The sequence below is a fragment of the Triturus cristatus genome, chromosome 3_1 (genome assembly GCF_964204655.1).
Source record: "Triturus cristatus chromosome 3_1, aTriCri1.1, whole genome shotgun sequence".
Classification (NCBI taxonomy): domain Eukaryota; kingdom Metazoa; phylum Chordata; class Amphibia; order Caudata; family Salamandridae; genus Triturus; species Triturus cristatus.
Genome location: NC_140583.1, coordinates 621879927 through 621893691, shown reverse-complemented (window position 1 = coordinate 621893691; position 13765 = coordinate 621879927). Strand labels below are relative to the sequence as shown.

General features: G+C 45.5%; 1 protein-coding gene across 1 annotated transcript in view; it reads left to right on the top strand.

Annotated features, from left to right (window-relative positions):
• LOC146860652 (uncharacterized) overlaps positions 1-11771 on the top strand; it is a 172781-nt gene extending 161010 nt beyond the window's left edge. The window contains exon 12 of the mRNA XM_085644579.1: positions 8233-11771. Coding sequence (XP_085500705.1) covers positions 8233-8265 — 33 coding nt within the window. The 3' untranslated portion in view covers positions 8266-11771. The remainder of the gene's footprint in view (positions 1-8232) is intronic.
• The last annotated feature ends 1994 nt before the right edge of the window (positions 11772-13765 follow it).

Sequence of the window (13765 nt, the reverse complement as noted above, 5' to 3'; positions counted from 1 at the left end):
AATGGGGTAGATTGGAGTGGGGTAGAGTAGGGCAAATTGTAGTTGAGTGTGGTAGATTGGAATGGAGTGGGGTAGATTGGGTTAAAGTGGAGTAGATAGATTGGAGGAGAGTGGGGTAGATTGGTGATTGTAGTGAAGTGGGGTAGAGTAGATTGGGGACAACAGCAAGAACATAGCTCCTATCTGTGTTCCTGCACGTCAGTGTTGCTCCTATGTGTTCTGTTGTTTTTCTGTAAAAAAACAAAAAATTTAGAACTAGGCTATGAATATGGAGTGGAACTTGACCTTGTCACCAGTGAATTATTGATTAGTGACCGTTGTGACCGTATTCAAGTCTATTATAAGGGGGAGGAGTGTTGATCAAGGGAAATATAATTATAAAAGGAGATATTAAATTGTCCCGGCTATGATTATTTGTGCTTTAAAGAGACAAGTGCTCTAGAGGAAGTAGCAGGCAGGTCAAGTTCGAGGGGGAAGAAGTAGAACCATCACATCGGGAGCATCGTACGAGCACTGGTTACGTTTTATTAATCTTTGCTTGGTCCCTGCTCCACAGAAAGGATCGTAAAATTACCTTTGGCCAGCACTGGCCAATTAAGGTGGCTGCAAAGAAGAGGGTCACTGCAGCCAACAAATGGTAAGCGATGGGAGGGTTCCAAGCCCTTTTGTGAACAGTAGTGTCTCACAAGAAAGATGCTTGCTCTAGCGCATGCACTCGCATATTCAACCCTAAAAAATTAAGTCTGCCTCAGAAACCTATAAAGAAAAATAGCATTTAGACATCTATTTGTATTCCTGACGCATTCCAAATAATATTGTGTCCTTTCTGTATACATGTACCTATCAGTGGAGCTCCACTTTAAGAGCACAACACTCCTTCCTGTTCTTTAACTGATTGGGTTGTAAAAGCACTGTGTCACAAAAGGTTATTTTCCAGTTACGTTCAAGTTTCTGTGCTACTGAACCTCTCCCAACCCTAAACACCATGCGCATTTCCAGGTTTCCTGCTTTTCCATCATGTATGATTTAAGGTACATGGGATACTAGGCTAGTTGATAATTCAACAAAAACAAAATGTGAGAAGGAGGGGGCATTGCTTACTAGAAGCTATTACAGAAGGTTAGCGCTGGAGATGCTTATTAAATTAAAATCATGAGAAGGTGACACTAATGGAAAAATAGCACAGTGTACTGCGACATTATTCAGCTTCATACATGTTCCATAGAAATCTGTGATATAAGGAAAGAAGCACAAAATCTATCTAGGAGAAGTCCGCATGAGAAAGGTATTGAAGAAATCTAAATTGCTCAATTTTGTTTGCATCTGTCCCCCACAATGTCTACCCTTGGGCTATCCTGCTTGGTGGCATGGGGACTACCAAGTATGGGGCAGTTCAGTTCAGACTCTAGGGGCTTAGAGTTCAACCAGCAGATGCTAGGTCTGTCTGAGCCAAGGGAGGATCATCTTCCGAGAAAGCCCCACAACATCACCCACTTTGTTAGTCAGGAGCAGACCTACCTCCTCCTAGAAAGTGCTAAGAGGACGCATAGACGAGTACCATGTTTGGTCTAACATGTAAGGCCACCAACACTCTTGGGGATGTATCATTTAGACAGCCACCTCCCTTACTCCAGGTGGGGTCATTGCTCCCGCAGAGCAGATGGTTAGCAGATTACTCAGGCACCCATTCCAGATTATTGGAGAGAACAAACAGAAATGGGAGTGAGAGGGATAGTATCCCCATAGGCAATCCACAGTCCAATATACTAGCCACATATAGACACTGTATGTGTGACCCGAATTGTGAGGACTTGGATCCTAAACCTTTGGATTACGAGATTCAAGTTAGAGGATAGCTTGGCAGTGCCCATCTAGAACTGCTTCCATTCAGAAAATGTAAGAAGCGTTAAGGCCCGTTATATGTGTTCCTCAAGTGTGAGTACACTTGAGTTAGAATGACTGCAGAAATGACCCCCCCCCCACCCACCCAATGTGAGTGTTGCGGCAGTAGGACTTGTTGATCTCTACGGTCAAAACTAACAACAAACAAGCATTTGCAATGCAATCGGTCTCACCTTTGGGACCTTATATGTATTTAGCTGTGCAGCACATTAGCCTGGGTGCTGAAACATCTACTGTTCTTTAACATGGAGGGAAAGTAAGCACCAAACTGCGTGACACGCCAGGTATGGGAACACATGGAGAGAAATATTGCCTTTCAGCCAGAAATGGTATAGTCCAAAGCTCTGTTTTTAATATAAAAGCAGGGTCTTCGGTGGTCATATCACTGAAAATACAAGATTTGAATAAATATTATTGTCAATGGGTGGTCGTGGAAGACAATTTCTATGGACTGGAATCTAGAGTGCATAGCCCATTGACTATGATAGGGTCCTGGAAGCACAGTTTTGGCGTTTCACTTTTTTAGTAGTGGCAACAGGTCTATGGACGGAGTCCCCACCTCTGAAAGTACGTGTGAAGGATTTTTGGGCAGAGTTCCCACTCATGGACTTGTTGATTTGTCCTGCAGAGCAGGTCAGGACAGTCATTCTCCACTCCCGGCAAAAATTCTGCCTACAGGTGAATGTTGTTGCCAATATCTCAGTGCCAAAGTTTGTTAACAAAGCTGATGTAAGTGCCCCCGCTTCTGGATGAAATTCATTGTTGTCATATTGTCTGTTTTTATTAGTACAGTCTTGCCTCAAATAAGTTTAAAAAATGCTTGGCGCAGGTATAAACTGGCATACATTACAATTGATATGCATGAAGTCATCATCCCAAAAAGTTTCATCATGGTTCGGGCAGTGTGTCTGAAAGCTGGGCAGCAGCTATTGGAATGCCATCTCTCTCTGTTCATTGAGGGGTGCTTTCCCTGATACCGTATTCAGAGGAGCCCAGGCAGGGCTCTACCTCCTGCAGTTGAAGGTGGCTCTTTTTTGCATTGATGGTGAAACCTAGCCTGTGAAATGGGATGTTGCTGTTTGAGTGTGTGCTAGGCATTGACATTTGCTGCTTCTTTTGATCAGCCAATCATCTAAGTATGTAAAGACGTATGGCATTTCTGTGTAGGTGGGCTTTGATCACCACTAGGCACTTTGTAAAGACCCTTGAGAGCCCTCATCTGAAGAATAACACCTTGAATTGGTTGTTTCATCCACTTTCCACCAATCGAAGATACGGATGATGGGCTGTGCTGATCCACTATGTGAAAGTACTTGTCTTTCAGATCTAGCACTGACATGAAGTTGCCTTGGCAGAGCAGTGATCTGCCATCCTATAGACTAACCATGTGAAAGTGTTTGGAGAGGATGAACCTTTTCAATGGCCGGAGGTCTAGGATCAGCAGGAGGGAGATGAGAAAGTAGAAGTAGTATATCTTTTTCCCAAGTTGTTGTGCAAGTACTGTTTCGATGGCACCCTTTGCAAGGAATACTTGAACCTTTTTTTCCTAGAAGGTGGAGGGGGTCTGAGCTTAGGATGTGGGGGTGGGATGGAATGTTGGGAGGCATGGTGTGGAATTTGAGGTAGTTCCCTTCTCACACAGTGCAAGGGCCCACTGATCTGAGGTGATGTCCTTTCACTAAGGGAAGAAGTACCTTAGTCTTTTGACAGGAGAGATGTGATCGAGAGGAAGGAATGGGGAGTCACTGCTTGCCAACAGAGGTGCCCCTTGCAGAGCTACCTCTGCCTCTGTATTTTCCCAAGTAGGTTCCCTGCTGGAAGATCTTAGTCCCCCCCCCCTCCCCCCCAGAAGATCTTGTTTTGCTGGGGATCCTAAAAGGCTGTTGGCAATTTTGGGGGTTCGTTGGCATTTTAGTACCACCCTGGTTTGCTGTCCACAAAAGACAGATCTGGACTGAGGAACTGCAGGACACCCATGGACTTTGCTATGTCAGTCTTCACCTTGATTTTTTCCAGGCATCTGGTCCACCTGGGGACCAAACACATGCTCACCATCAAACAGGTCATTCAGGCGGGGCTGTTGCACCTCAGGCCTACACCCTAGTATAGCATTTCTGATGGTTTTACCCTCAGCAACAGGGTCCTGTCCTCTTTTCCGGTGGGCCTATAGGAGGTGGTACACACGCTGATCCATTTCCTGCTAGTGGTAGCAGTTGTACCTAGAGAGGAGACACACAGAATTGGTAATGTGTCAAAGGTACCCTGCTTCAAGCAGTACATGCTTTCCTGCTGCATTAACGTGCTTGGACTCATTTAGGTGGCAGGGCATCCCGTTGCCTGTCCAGGCATCCTTTTGCAGGCAGTGTGGACAAATAGGGAGTCAGATAGGCTTGCCAACAAATGTACGTAGGGTCATTGGGGCTGGCTTATGACCACTGTGGCCTTTACTGGCTCTTTGATGCTGTCAGTGGCCTACCTAAGCATTCCCTTCTACCTGGGAAAGTAATGCCCTATCCATTCTGTCTTGAATATAGTCTTGACCAAGCTGTCGCACTCATCCTCGACTGTGTGCATTTTTACCTGATGGTGTACGGCTAGCCCGTTGTGTTACTGCATGGTAGGCATTAGTGTTGTCTGGTGAGAATGGTTTTACAGGGTAGGGTGCAGGGATGGACAAGGGTCTACTATGTAGTCTTTCTACAGGTCATCTACCTCTTCGCCCATGAAGGGCTCATCATATGGGTCCTTCGGGTAATAAGGGCTCCCAGGATACAAGTCAGTGGGAGAGCGAGGGGTAGTGGTGGTGGATGAGGCTTCGTGCTTAAATGTGGGAAGGGTGTTGAGCTAGTGGCTGATTCCCTAACCCTTTAGCATGTGGTTCCTCAAGTGGGGGAGGTCTGGTTCCTCTTTGAAGGCCAACCGGCATTTTGTCGGTATGCGGCTGTCTTGGAGCTGGCAGTGCGGGCAAGGATTTTGCCTATGTCTGGATGTATAATCAGTTTCTTTTGTTTTGCAGTGAGGTTCTCCAACAGTTTCTCAAAAATCAAATCCTCAGTGGTGTCTGAGTTTGGTGTTTAGGGGTGCTTCAGTGCTGGTTTCAATGCTGATGGTTTAGGAGTTTTCAGCATCGATTTTTTAGCTCAGAGTATGGCTTTTCAGGGCAGAGGCGGCATTGAAGTTCTACACAGTTTGGTGCCTTTTGATGGGATCTTTGATGGCATTGACCCATCCTCTCGAGTCCAAGAGGCTTGTTGGGACACAAGACTGACCTTGTAGCGCCATCAAAGTAAGAAGAGTCAATCGGTCTTGAGGCTCGGCGCTAGCATCTTTTTCACTGCAGGCTTGGGAACTTTCTCCTGCTTGGCCTGCCAAAATGCCAGAAGGCACAGCTTTTTTTACCTCTCCGTCAGGTTGATGACCTTTGTTACTGCATCTTGTGTAAGCCCACTTTTTTTCTCTTCATTATCGGAGGGTCTTCTTGCAGTGTCAGAGTTGGCAAGCTCGCTTCATGATCTGGCAAGAGGCAGAGATTACAAACGCTGCACTGGTGCTCCAGGAATATTTGGTATTACACCCGAGACAGAACTGGAAGGGTTTAGATCACATACTCTTGCCAAAGTGCATTCTCCGAGAAACAACTGAGAAGTCTCTAAGTTTGTTGTGGGCTAAGGCTCAAGGATGTGGTGTGTTGAATTCTAACAGTCGGTGACCATCAAGTCAGAGATCCCAGCGTTGAGGGCAGATGCTCTTGGTGGCATCATAACTGTTTTCATTGCGTCATTCGAAGGGAGAGAAGCTGAAACCGAAGAAATCGGTTTTAGAACATGTCACTTCCAGAGCAAAGTCCCCAAACATCTACGCCCAATAGCAAAAGAATAATACAGTCTGAGGTTAAGCCAGTGTGCTAGTGCATTGTGGAGTAACTACGGTCTTGTGACTCGAATTTCTTTGAAGAAAAACAAGTTGCAAACGTCTGGCCCCACACAGTTTTGCAGATCATGTGTATTTAAAGCCACACATGCTACAAACATATACATGTAAATTGTAAAAGTATTTAGATAGGAAAAGACACAGAGATGCAGACTGTACCTTGGGCTTTGGTAGGTATCAGAAAATCCACTGATGAATAACAGAGGTAAATGGCGACCCAGGGTGCTGGATTTTTTCTGAGACGGTCTGTAAATAGCATGCACCCAAAAGCTAGAATAAAAAAAGGTTGAACTTTATGAAAAACATAAGAATAGACAGCCCTTGGTTCCTTTTCCTGACAGTCTGAAAAAATGAATTGGCCTTATAGGTATTTTTATTTGAGATCTGTGTAGGTTTCCTAGAGCCATGAATCTGGGCCAGAAAGAAAATGTAAAGAACGATTCGATTCTGATGAGTTTCATTAACTGGGTTTCCCTTTTCAAAGCAAGGGAAGGGAACAAGCATTGACATCTTAAGGATTTGTTGGGCCCTGGTGCAAAACATAGTTTGGGGCTCCTTGTTTGAGACAACTTTGAATTTATCACCGCAGCTAATTCAAGTCATCTTCATGCCAAAAAATACAGGGCCATGCTTAATTAGCTAAAAGCTCAGTCTGTCTGTTGTCCACCAGTTAAATAAGCTCCAAAGGAAAGCTTGAACCACCATTGATTATGCCATTTCCTTTTCACTTCTAACTGGATTTTCAGGTGCAACTACCAGACAATGCATGCTATCTGGTTGCAAAAGACCTATTGTGTGCTTACCAAAAATGTACAGTGGGCTTAGAACCTGCTCATTGCTTATCAGTGGTTGGCTTTATTGTAACTCACATTTGCTTTCTTCTTATTCAACTGCTTGCCATCCCTTTCTGCTGTTTGTCACTCTGTTGGAGCATAGCCTCTTTACCTTTTGATTGGATAGTTTGTATCGTTCTACTGTTCAATTATATGTACTTTTATTTCAGCACGCCACTAGAGTGCATGTCTTTTCTAGCCCTCATGTATTGTATTGCTTTGCTTCCCTTCGCGAACACGCACCAGTCTTCCACGCAGGCTCTCTCCCTCGCATGATGTTCTCTCTATATCGTGTGTTCTCTCCTTTTGTTTATTTTATCTTGTCCCACCCCTCTGTGCATCCTCATGACCCCCACCTCTCACAGGCATTTTAATGTATTTCTTAGGTACATGTTGCGCTGTTTTTGGAGGGCCATTTCCTGCTGGGCACTTTGCTACTACATCAAAACGCTTTTGCACAAATCATTTGTTTTAATTTATTGATCTAAGTGGCGTCCTCCATCTTATATTGATCAATAAAAACAGGAAAATTGTGCCATTTTATAGACTAACATAATGCATGCTGGTGCATGTGTGCCCATGATTCACAGCATTGGCAAAGTCAGTTGGTCCAAAATGTGTGATCTATGGGCTTTGCCGATGCGTCTTAATTTGCAACACGCAATCATATAGATTGATCAATAAAAACAGGAAAATTGTGCCATTTTATAGACAAACATAATGCATGGTGGTGCATGTGTGCCCATGATTCACAGCATTGGCAAAGTCAGTTGGTCCAAAATGTGTGATCTATGGGCTTTGCCGATGCGTGTTAATTTGCAACAACTTCACACCAACTGCATGAGATTGGCAGTTTTCCATTTTTGCAGGCCAGGGATGCACTCCAAGCTTGTGATAAGCCTGCACACCTTTAAAATTAAATAATCTGGTGTTCTTGTGTGGCACTTGATTTCCTCAATTAACAAGGAGCGCCTTGGAAGGTGGTAGCTCTGGACAACTACCCACTTTTCCCATGCCTTGAATTGTCTCTTGGAACGAGTTAAGTAGGCACCAGACAGTACAGTAGGTAAGGCAAAGGGAATGCCCGGCCGAACCACCGACAAAGAAGAGACATTGATTTTGGCAAATCTAGTGTTAAGGTACCTTTCTTCAGCTGGTGAGTTTGTTTTTATGGTGAATGACATATGCAGCAATACAACAGTTGCAATTCAATGTTATGTCAACTTTATGTAACACTGATTGGCACACACACATAATGCATCCATCCAGTCCTACACCACCCTCACACCTTGCCTTTGGTGTTGAACCATCTTTGGCCCCTATAAAGGCATATTCTGATTCACTGCGTCTCCACAGAGGTCCCAAAGCCTAGATCACAAGCTCTGTGTTTGAAACAAATGCTTTAAACCGTTGAGCCTCCAGTGGCATATGGGCACTGCCCCATGTGGTGGAGATTCGGTGGGCACCCAGCTGTTAAGCAAAGTCATTTGCTACTATGCTAATATACTGTGAGCCTTTGTTATCATTACTGTGATTTTAATGTGCATTTATGTAACTTTTTTTCCAGTGGTACTTGCCCTTAGTGAAGCCTGCACAGTGACAATGCCCTTCCTGTCTGGATTGTTGGTCTGAGCTACTGCTGGACATCGACGACAACAGAAGATCATATGTTTACAAATAGTGACCGTGGTGGGGAAAAGCTGCTAGTTTCTGTCTATAATTATTCAAGTTCAGAAGTGTTGCAAGGACCAGTCCACTTTGTCAAGTGGCCAAAAAGTACAAACGTTACAACCCTACTTTTGCACAGAGTGAATTCTGAAGCAACTTTATCGAGTTTCTGTTGAGAACCCGCAATCTTTGCAATCCCAGGCCAGACTTTGAACTATTGGCACAAAAAGCGACTTAATACTGTTCAATACCGGAAAAGACTTTCAAGGCATTTATTTTATTAAATGTTTATATCTTTTTTTTTAGTGCTGTTTTCCTATTTAATCACTTCTAGGAGATCAGCAAGAGGCAAAACGTGCACCGCCATGAATGCAGACAACATCCCAAAAAATAAGCCTGAATTGAGATCACACCATACTTTTTAGGTCACAGCCTACCAGTCAGTGTAGCTGTCTGTTTGCAAAGACATGTTGTGGACATGCTAGAGGCTGACCTAGAAATGCATTCCGCCTACTGCTTACCATTGGCTTTGCCTTTAGTCACTCACATTTGCATGTTTTCTATTCGCTGGCTTTGTTTTTTTAGTCTGTCCAGTTTGAGTTAGTCCCTCCCTTGGATCATAGCCTTTTTACTACCTCCCTGATTACCTCCTTCTATTCTTCCACGACTGCTCACTTTTTGGAAACTTTTGTTCGGGGCATGTGAGCTGTACATCACATGCTTTGCATACTCCTGCCATCTAGTGTTGGGTCCGGATGTTTGCAAGTTGTTTTTCTTCGAAGAAGTCTTTCCAGTCACGAGGCAGGTGACTCCTCCTTTCGCTGATAGTGCGCATGGGCCTCGACTCAATTGTTAGATTGTTTTTTTCTGCCATCAGGTTCGGACGTGTATTGCTGCGCTCCTCTGCGAAACAGTTTCTTCGGGTTCCCCTCGGTGCACAATCCACTCTACCCGTGTCGGTATTGTTTCGAACGCGTATCCCACTTCTCGCGTATCGTACCTGTCGAGGAAAACCTCTATTCCGATCAAAGATCTTCGGGAAGGCCGTTTGGCCTAACCGTGCCGGTCCACTTCTCAGTCAATGGAACGGACTCCTTTCAAATTCTGCCCTAGGTGCCACACCAAGTATCAGCGCGAAGTGTGCAACTTGTGCTTGTCTCCGGAGCACAACAAACAGGACTGCGACACGTGCTAAGTGTTCCAATCGAAGAAAACGCTCTGTGATCGTCAGGCTTGATGTCACGAAATGCAGAGTCAAAACGTCGAATACTCGCTGAACATCTTCGGTGAAGGATCTGAGCACAAATTCATACAATCGGCCGAGGAAGAACAAGAAGAACTTGCCTCCATTCCAGAATCGGACTCGAAGATGGAAGCAGACTTGCCACAAGGTCAATGTCACGTGAGTACCGAACGCCCCTTGACCCAAACTCCAACTCAACCAAAACAAAAGGCTTCGGTCCCACCCCTGCCTTCGGGCCACGGTCGGCACTAACAAGATGTTTCTGATGCCCCGCCCTCCGGCTCGGCACAGGAACACGTCACTAAGCCTTCCGGCTCAGGATTGAGTTGGTCAAAGTCTGGCACCGAGCCAAAACCTTCAGGCTCGAAGGCAAAAACCACTTCAGAGTCGAAATCATTGACACCAAAAACGACTCCTCCTTTGGCACTGAAACCTTCTGGGCAGAAAAGTCATTGATGATGGAGATGGGGGGGGGGGACAGTATTTTACCAATAGACCCCTGGAAGTATTATAACATGGATTCACCTACAGATAACGACCCAGATACTTACCCTGCAAAGCCTTGCCATCCTGATGACAATGTAGGATATCTAGAATTACTTACTAGAGCTGCAGAATATCATGGGGTACAGTTGCACAAGGAATCTCTACAGGATGATTTCCTATTTGAAACGCTCAGTAGCACACAAAGGGCTAGCCACACTCTATCTATGCTTAAAGGTATGATAAGACATGCCTATGATATCTTTAAAGGTCCAGTGCGTGCTTGCATTCTTACCCCCAGAATTGATAAAAAATATAAGCCTGCTCCCACAGATCCAGTCTTTATTAAAGAACAGTTACCACTAGACTCCTTGGTGGTCTCTAATGCCCAAAAACAGGCCAATTCACAGACTTCGGGATTGCTCCCCCGCCAGACAAAGAGTCAAAACTATCATTGGCGCATTGCCAACACTCAGGCCCTGCTAGCCAGATATGATAGGGCACACTGGGACGAAATGGAACAGTTGCTACAATAGCTCCCATATGAGCACAAAGCAAAAGCCCAGGATTTAGTCCGGGAAGGGAAGCTCATATCCAATTCCTCAATTAGATGCGCTTTAGATGCTGCAGACACTGCAGCTAGAGAGATCAACACTAGTGTGTTATTAAAGAGACATGCATGGTTGAGGATCTCAAGGTTTAAAACCCAAAGTACAACAGCCTATTTTAAATACTTCTTTTGACAAGGAACATCTCTTCAGGCCGAAGTAGATAAGTCATAAGAAATAATGAAAAAAGACACAGACGTAGCCAAGTCTATGGGAGCTCTGCAGTCTCTCTCTAATCGGGGCTCCTTCTACCATGGAGGGTCTAAAACCATATCCTCAGAAAATACTGCCGGCTCCTACAAAAGCAACAGTCAATCTTCCTCTACAAGGGTCTTCTTTAGAGGAGGATACAGAGGCAAGAACAACAAAGTTCGAGGCAGGGGTTCCGCACCACATACTTCCCCCTCCCCCAACAAGCAGTGACTTGCCTACACTTCCCCCGATCATTTAACACCTGTCAAGACACGTCTTTTTCCACAATTCCTCCCCATTTAGCAATCTCTCACCACAGACATATGGGTGTTAGAAATTACCCAACATGGTTATTACCTGGAGCTTACCAACAATCCTCCAAACATTCCACCACGTTTTCAGAAAATGTCACCAGAACTTTTACATCTACTTCAGCAAGAGGTCCAGTCTCTCCTGTCCAAAGCAGCCATAGAACCTGTGCCGTTACAACATCAAGGGACAGGCGTATACTTCCTGTACTTTCTCATCCCCAAAAAGGACAGTTACTTGAGACCTATTCTAGACCTCAGAGAACTAAACCTCTACATACTTTCAGAGCATTTCCACATGGTGACACTTCAACAAGTGCTCCCACTTCTACAGCGAGGCGATTTTATATCTACTCTAGACTCAAAAGACTAATATTTCCACATTCCAATTCATCCTGCTCATCGCAAATACCTCAGATTCATTTATTTATTTATTTTATTTATTGAGTTTTATATAGCGCTGGCTAGACCCGGCGGTATCAGAGCGCTTTACATGAGGAAGAAACATTGTTTCAGAACATGGTTACAGTTACAACAGTTACTGGACCTTAGTTGCAGGAATTACATGAGTACAAAAGCATAGCATAAACATGAGGAAAAAATAGGCTAGGGGGGAGAGGGAAGGAATAGGGGAGGTATAGGAGAATAATGGGGGGAAGAGGAGGGGGAGGGTATAGGAGGCACAACGGGGAGACGAGGAAAAACAGTGTCCGACGTCCGGCTTGGTAGGTGACGGCCGAGGGGTGAATCAGAGCCAAACTCTGTGTGGGACCACCGGTCATCGGCCAAAGGTTGCTCGGGCACCGCAGTACATACAGAAGGGTTATAGTTTCCGCCTGGGGGGGGGCATAGTCCAAAAAAGTTCCATCGAGCGCGCCGGGGCTGTGCTCCCAGCAATAATGGGTAATAACGCAGGACTCCACTGTGTGAGACTCCCTTGTCGCTGTGGACTCTATCAGGTGGGTCTCTGAGACACCAGGATCCCTCCCCAACAAGGGGAGAAGGAGTGCTTTGGAAAGGGGCCCACTCATGGTGGGCATTATTAGAAAATTGGTGTGTCAGATGTCCCCAGAGGCGGCCATTTCAACCTAATATTGCTTCAGTAGACCGGATAAGCTAATTCCCCCAATGCCGGCGCCTGCACGTCTTTGCTGTTTGAGGGGGCAAAGTAGGAGGAGACTATTATTCAGTTGTTTTTTCGGCGGTATAAAGGAAGCTTATATCAGTGCTGATCTTTTTGGTGATGATAGCGGGTCATTATTACCAAATCAAAGTAATACCGTTTGGAGTCACCACTGCTCCCAGGTTATTTACCAAATGTCTGGCAGTAGTCGCAGCACATCTCAGAAGACAACGCATCCATTTTCTTCCCATACCTGGACAACTGGCTCGTCAAAGCCAGCACTTACCATATGTGTCTCCAACACACTCAAACCACTATTGACTTACTTCAACTAGGGTTTACAGTAAATGCGTTGAAGTCTCATCTACAGCCTTCCAACACACAAACTTATCTAGGAGCCACAATAGATGCTCAGAAAGCTCTACCCTCTCCCTGTACAGCCAGGATTCACAGTATTCAGTCCCTTCTCACTCAATTTCAGCCCAACCAGTCATTACCAGCAAACGTATTCATGCAACTGCTAGGGATGATGGCGTTTTGCGTTATAATTGGTCCCCACGCAAGACTTCACAAGACTTCACATGCGTCCCCTTCAAGAATGCTTAGCAAGTCAGTGGAACCAGTCGCAGGGTCAGGTGACTGATCTAGTGTTGGTAGATGGCCGCATCCATAGCTCTCTGCAGTGGTGGAACCCACAAAAGTATCCAAAGGGCGGCCCTTTCTTGACCCTGTTCCACAGACCGTGCTAACAGCAGACGCATCTCTCACTGGTTGGGGCGCTCATCTACAAAGTCACACAATCCAAGGATTATGGACTCTAAAGTACAAGAGCCTCCATATAAATCACCTAGAGCTACTGGCAGTGTTTCTAGCGCTCAAAGCCTTTCAAACTCACCTAATAGGCAAAACTGTCTTAGTCCACACAGGCAACATGACGGCTATGTACTATATACAAAAACAGGGGGGGAGGGGGCGCACACTCTCTCCAACTGTCACCCTAGCACAAGCAATTTGGAAATGGACCATACATCACAACATTTATCTTCTAGCAGAACATCTTCCAGGAGTAAACAATCAAATTGCAGACCTTATCAGCAGACAGAGAAAGCAAATCCACGAGTGTAAATGTAAGTGTTTTTTGTAAAGCGCACTGCTGCCAAGGCGTCGTAGCGCTGTAGACCGCTGGGGAACCCGTCCTGGCTATCCCTGTGAGATGGTCCCTCATGGGTATCTCCAAGGTGAAACCAGGCATCCCCGGCGAATGTGGGGGGCCGTTGTGGAGATGAGGCAAGCTAATGCCCAGAGTTGCCGAGTGTGATCCCTGGTTAGAGTAGGCACCGAGGCGAGAATTATCGAGTCCGCTGGCCCTGGTCCAAGACCCTGCCGCGTTGGGAATTGAACCCTGGTCCCGGGCCGTCCTCTGCTTCCGGGTCTGCTGCTTCTAACCAGTGAGCCACACTACTCCACTGGTAACT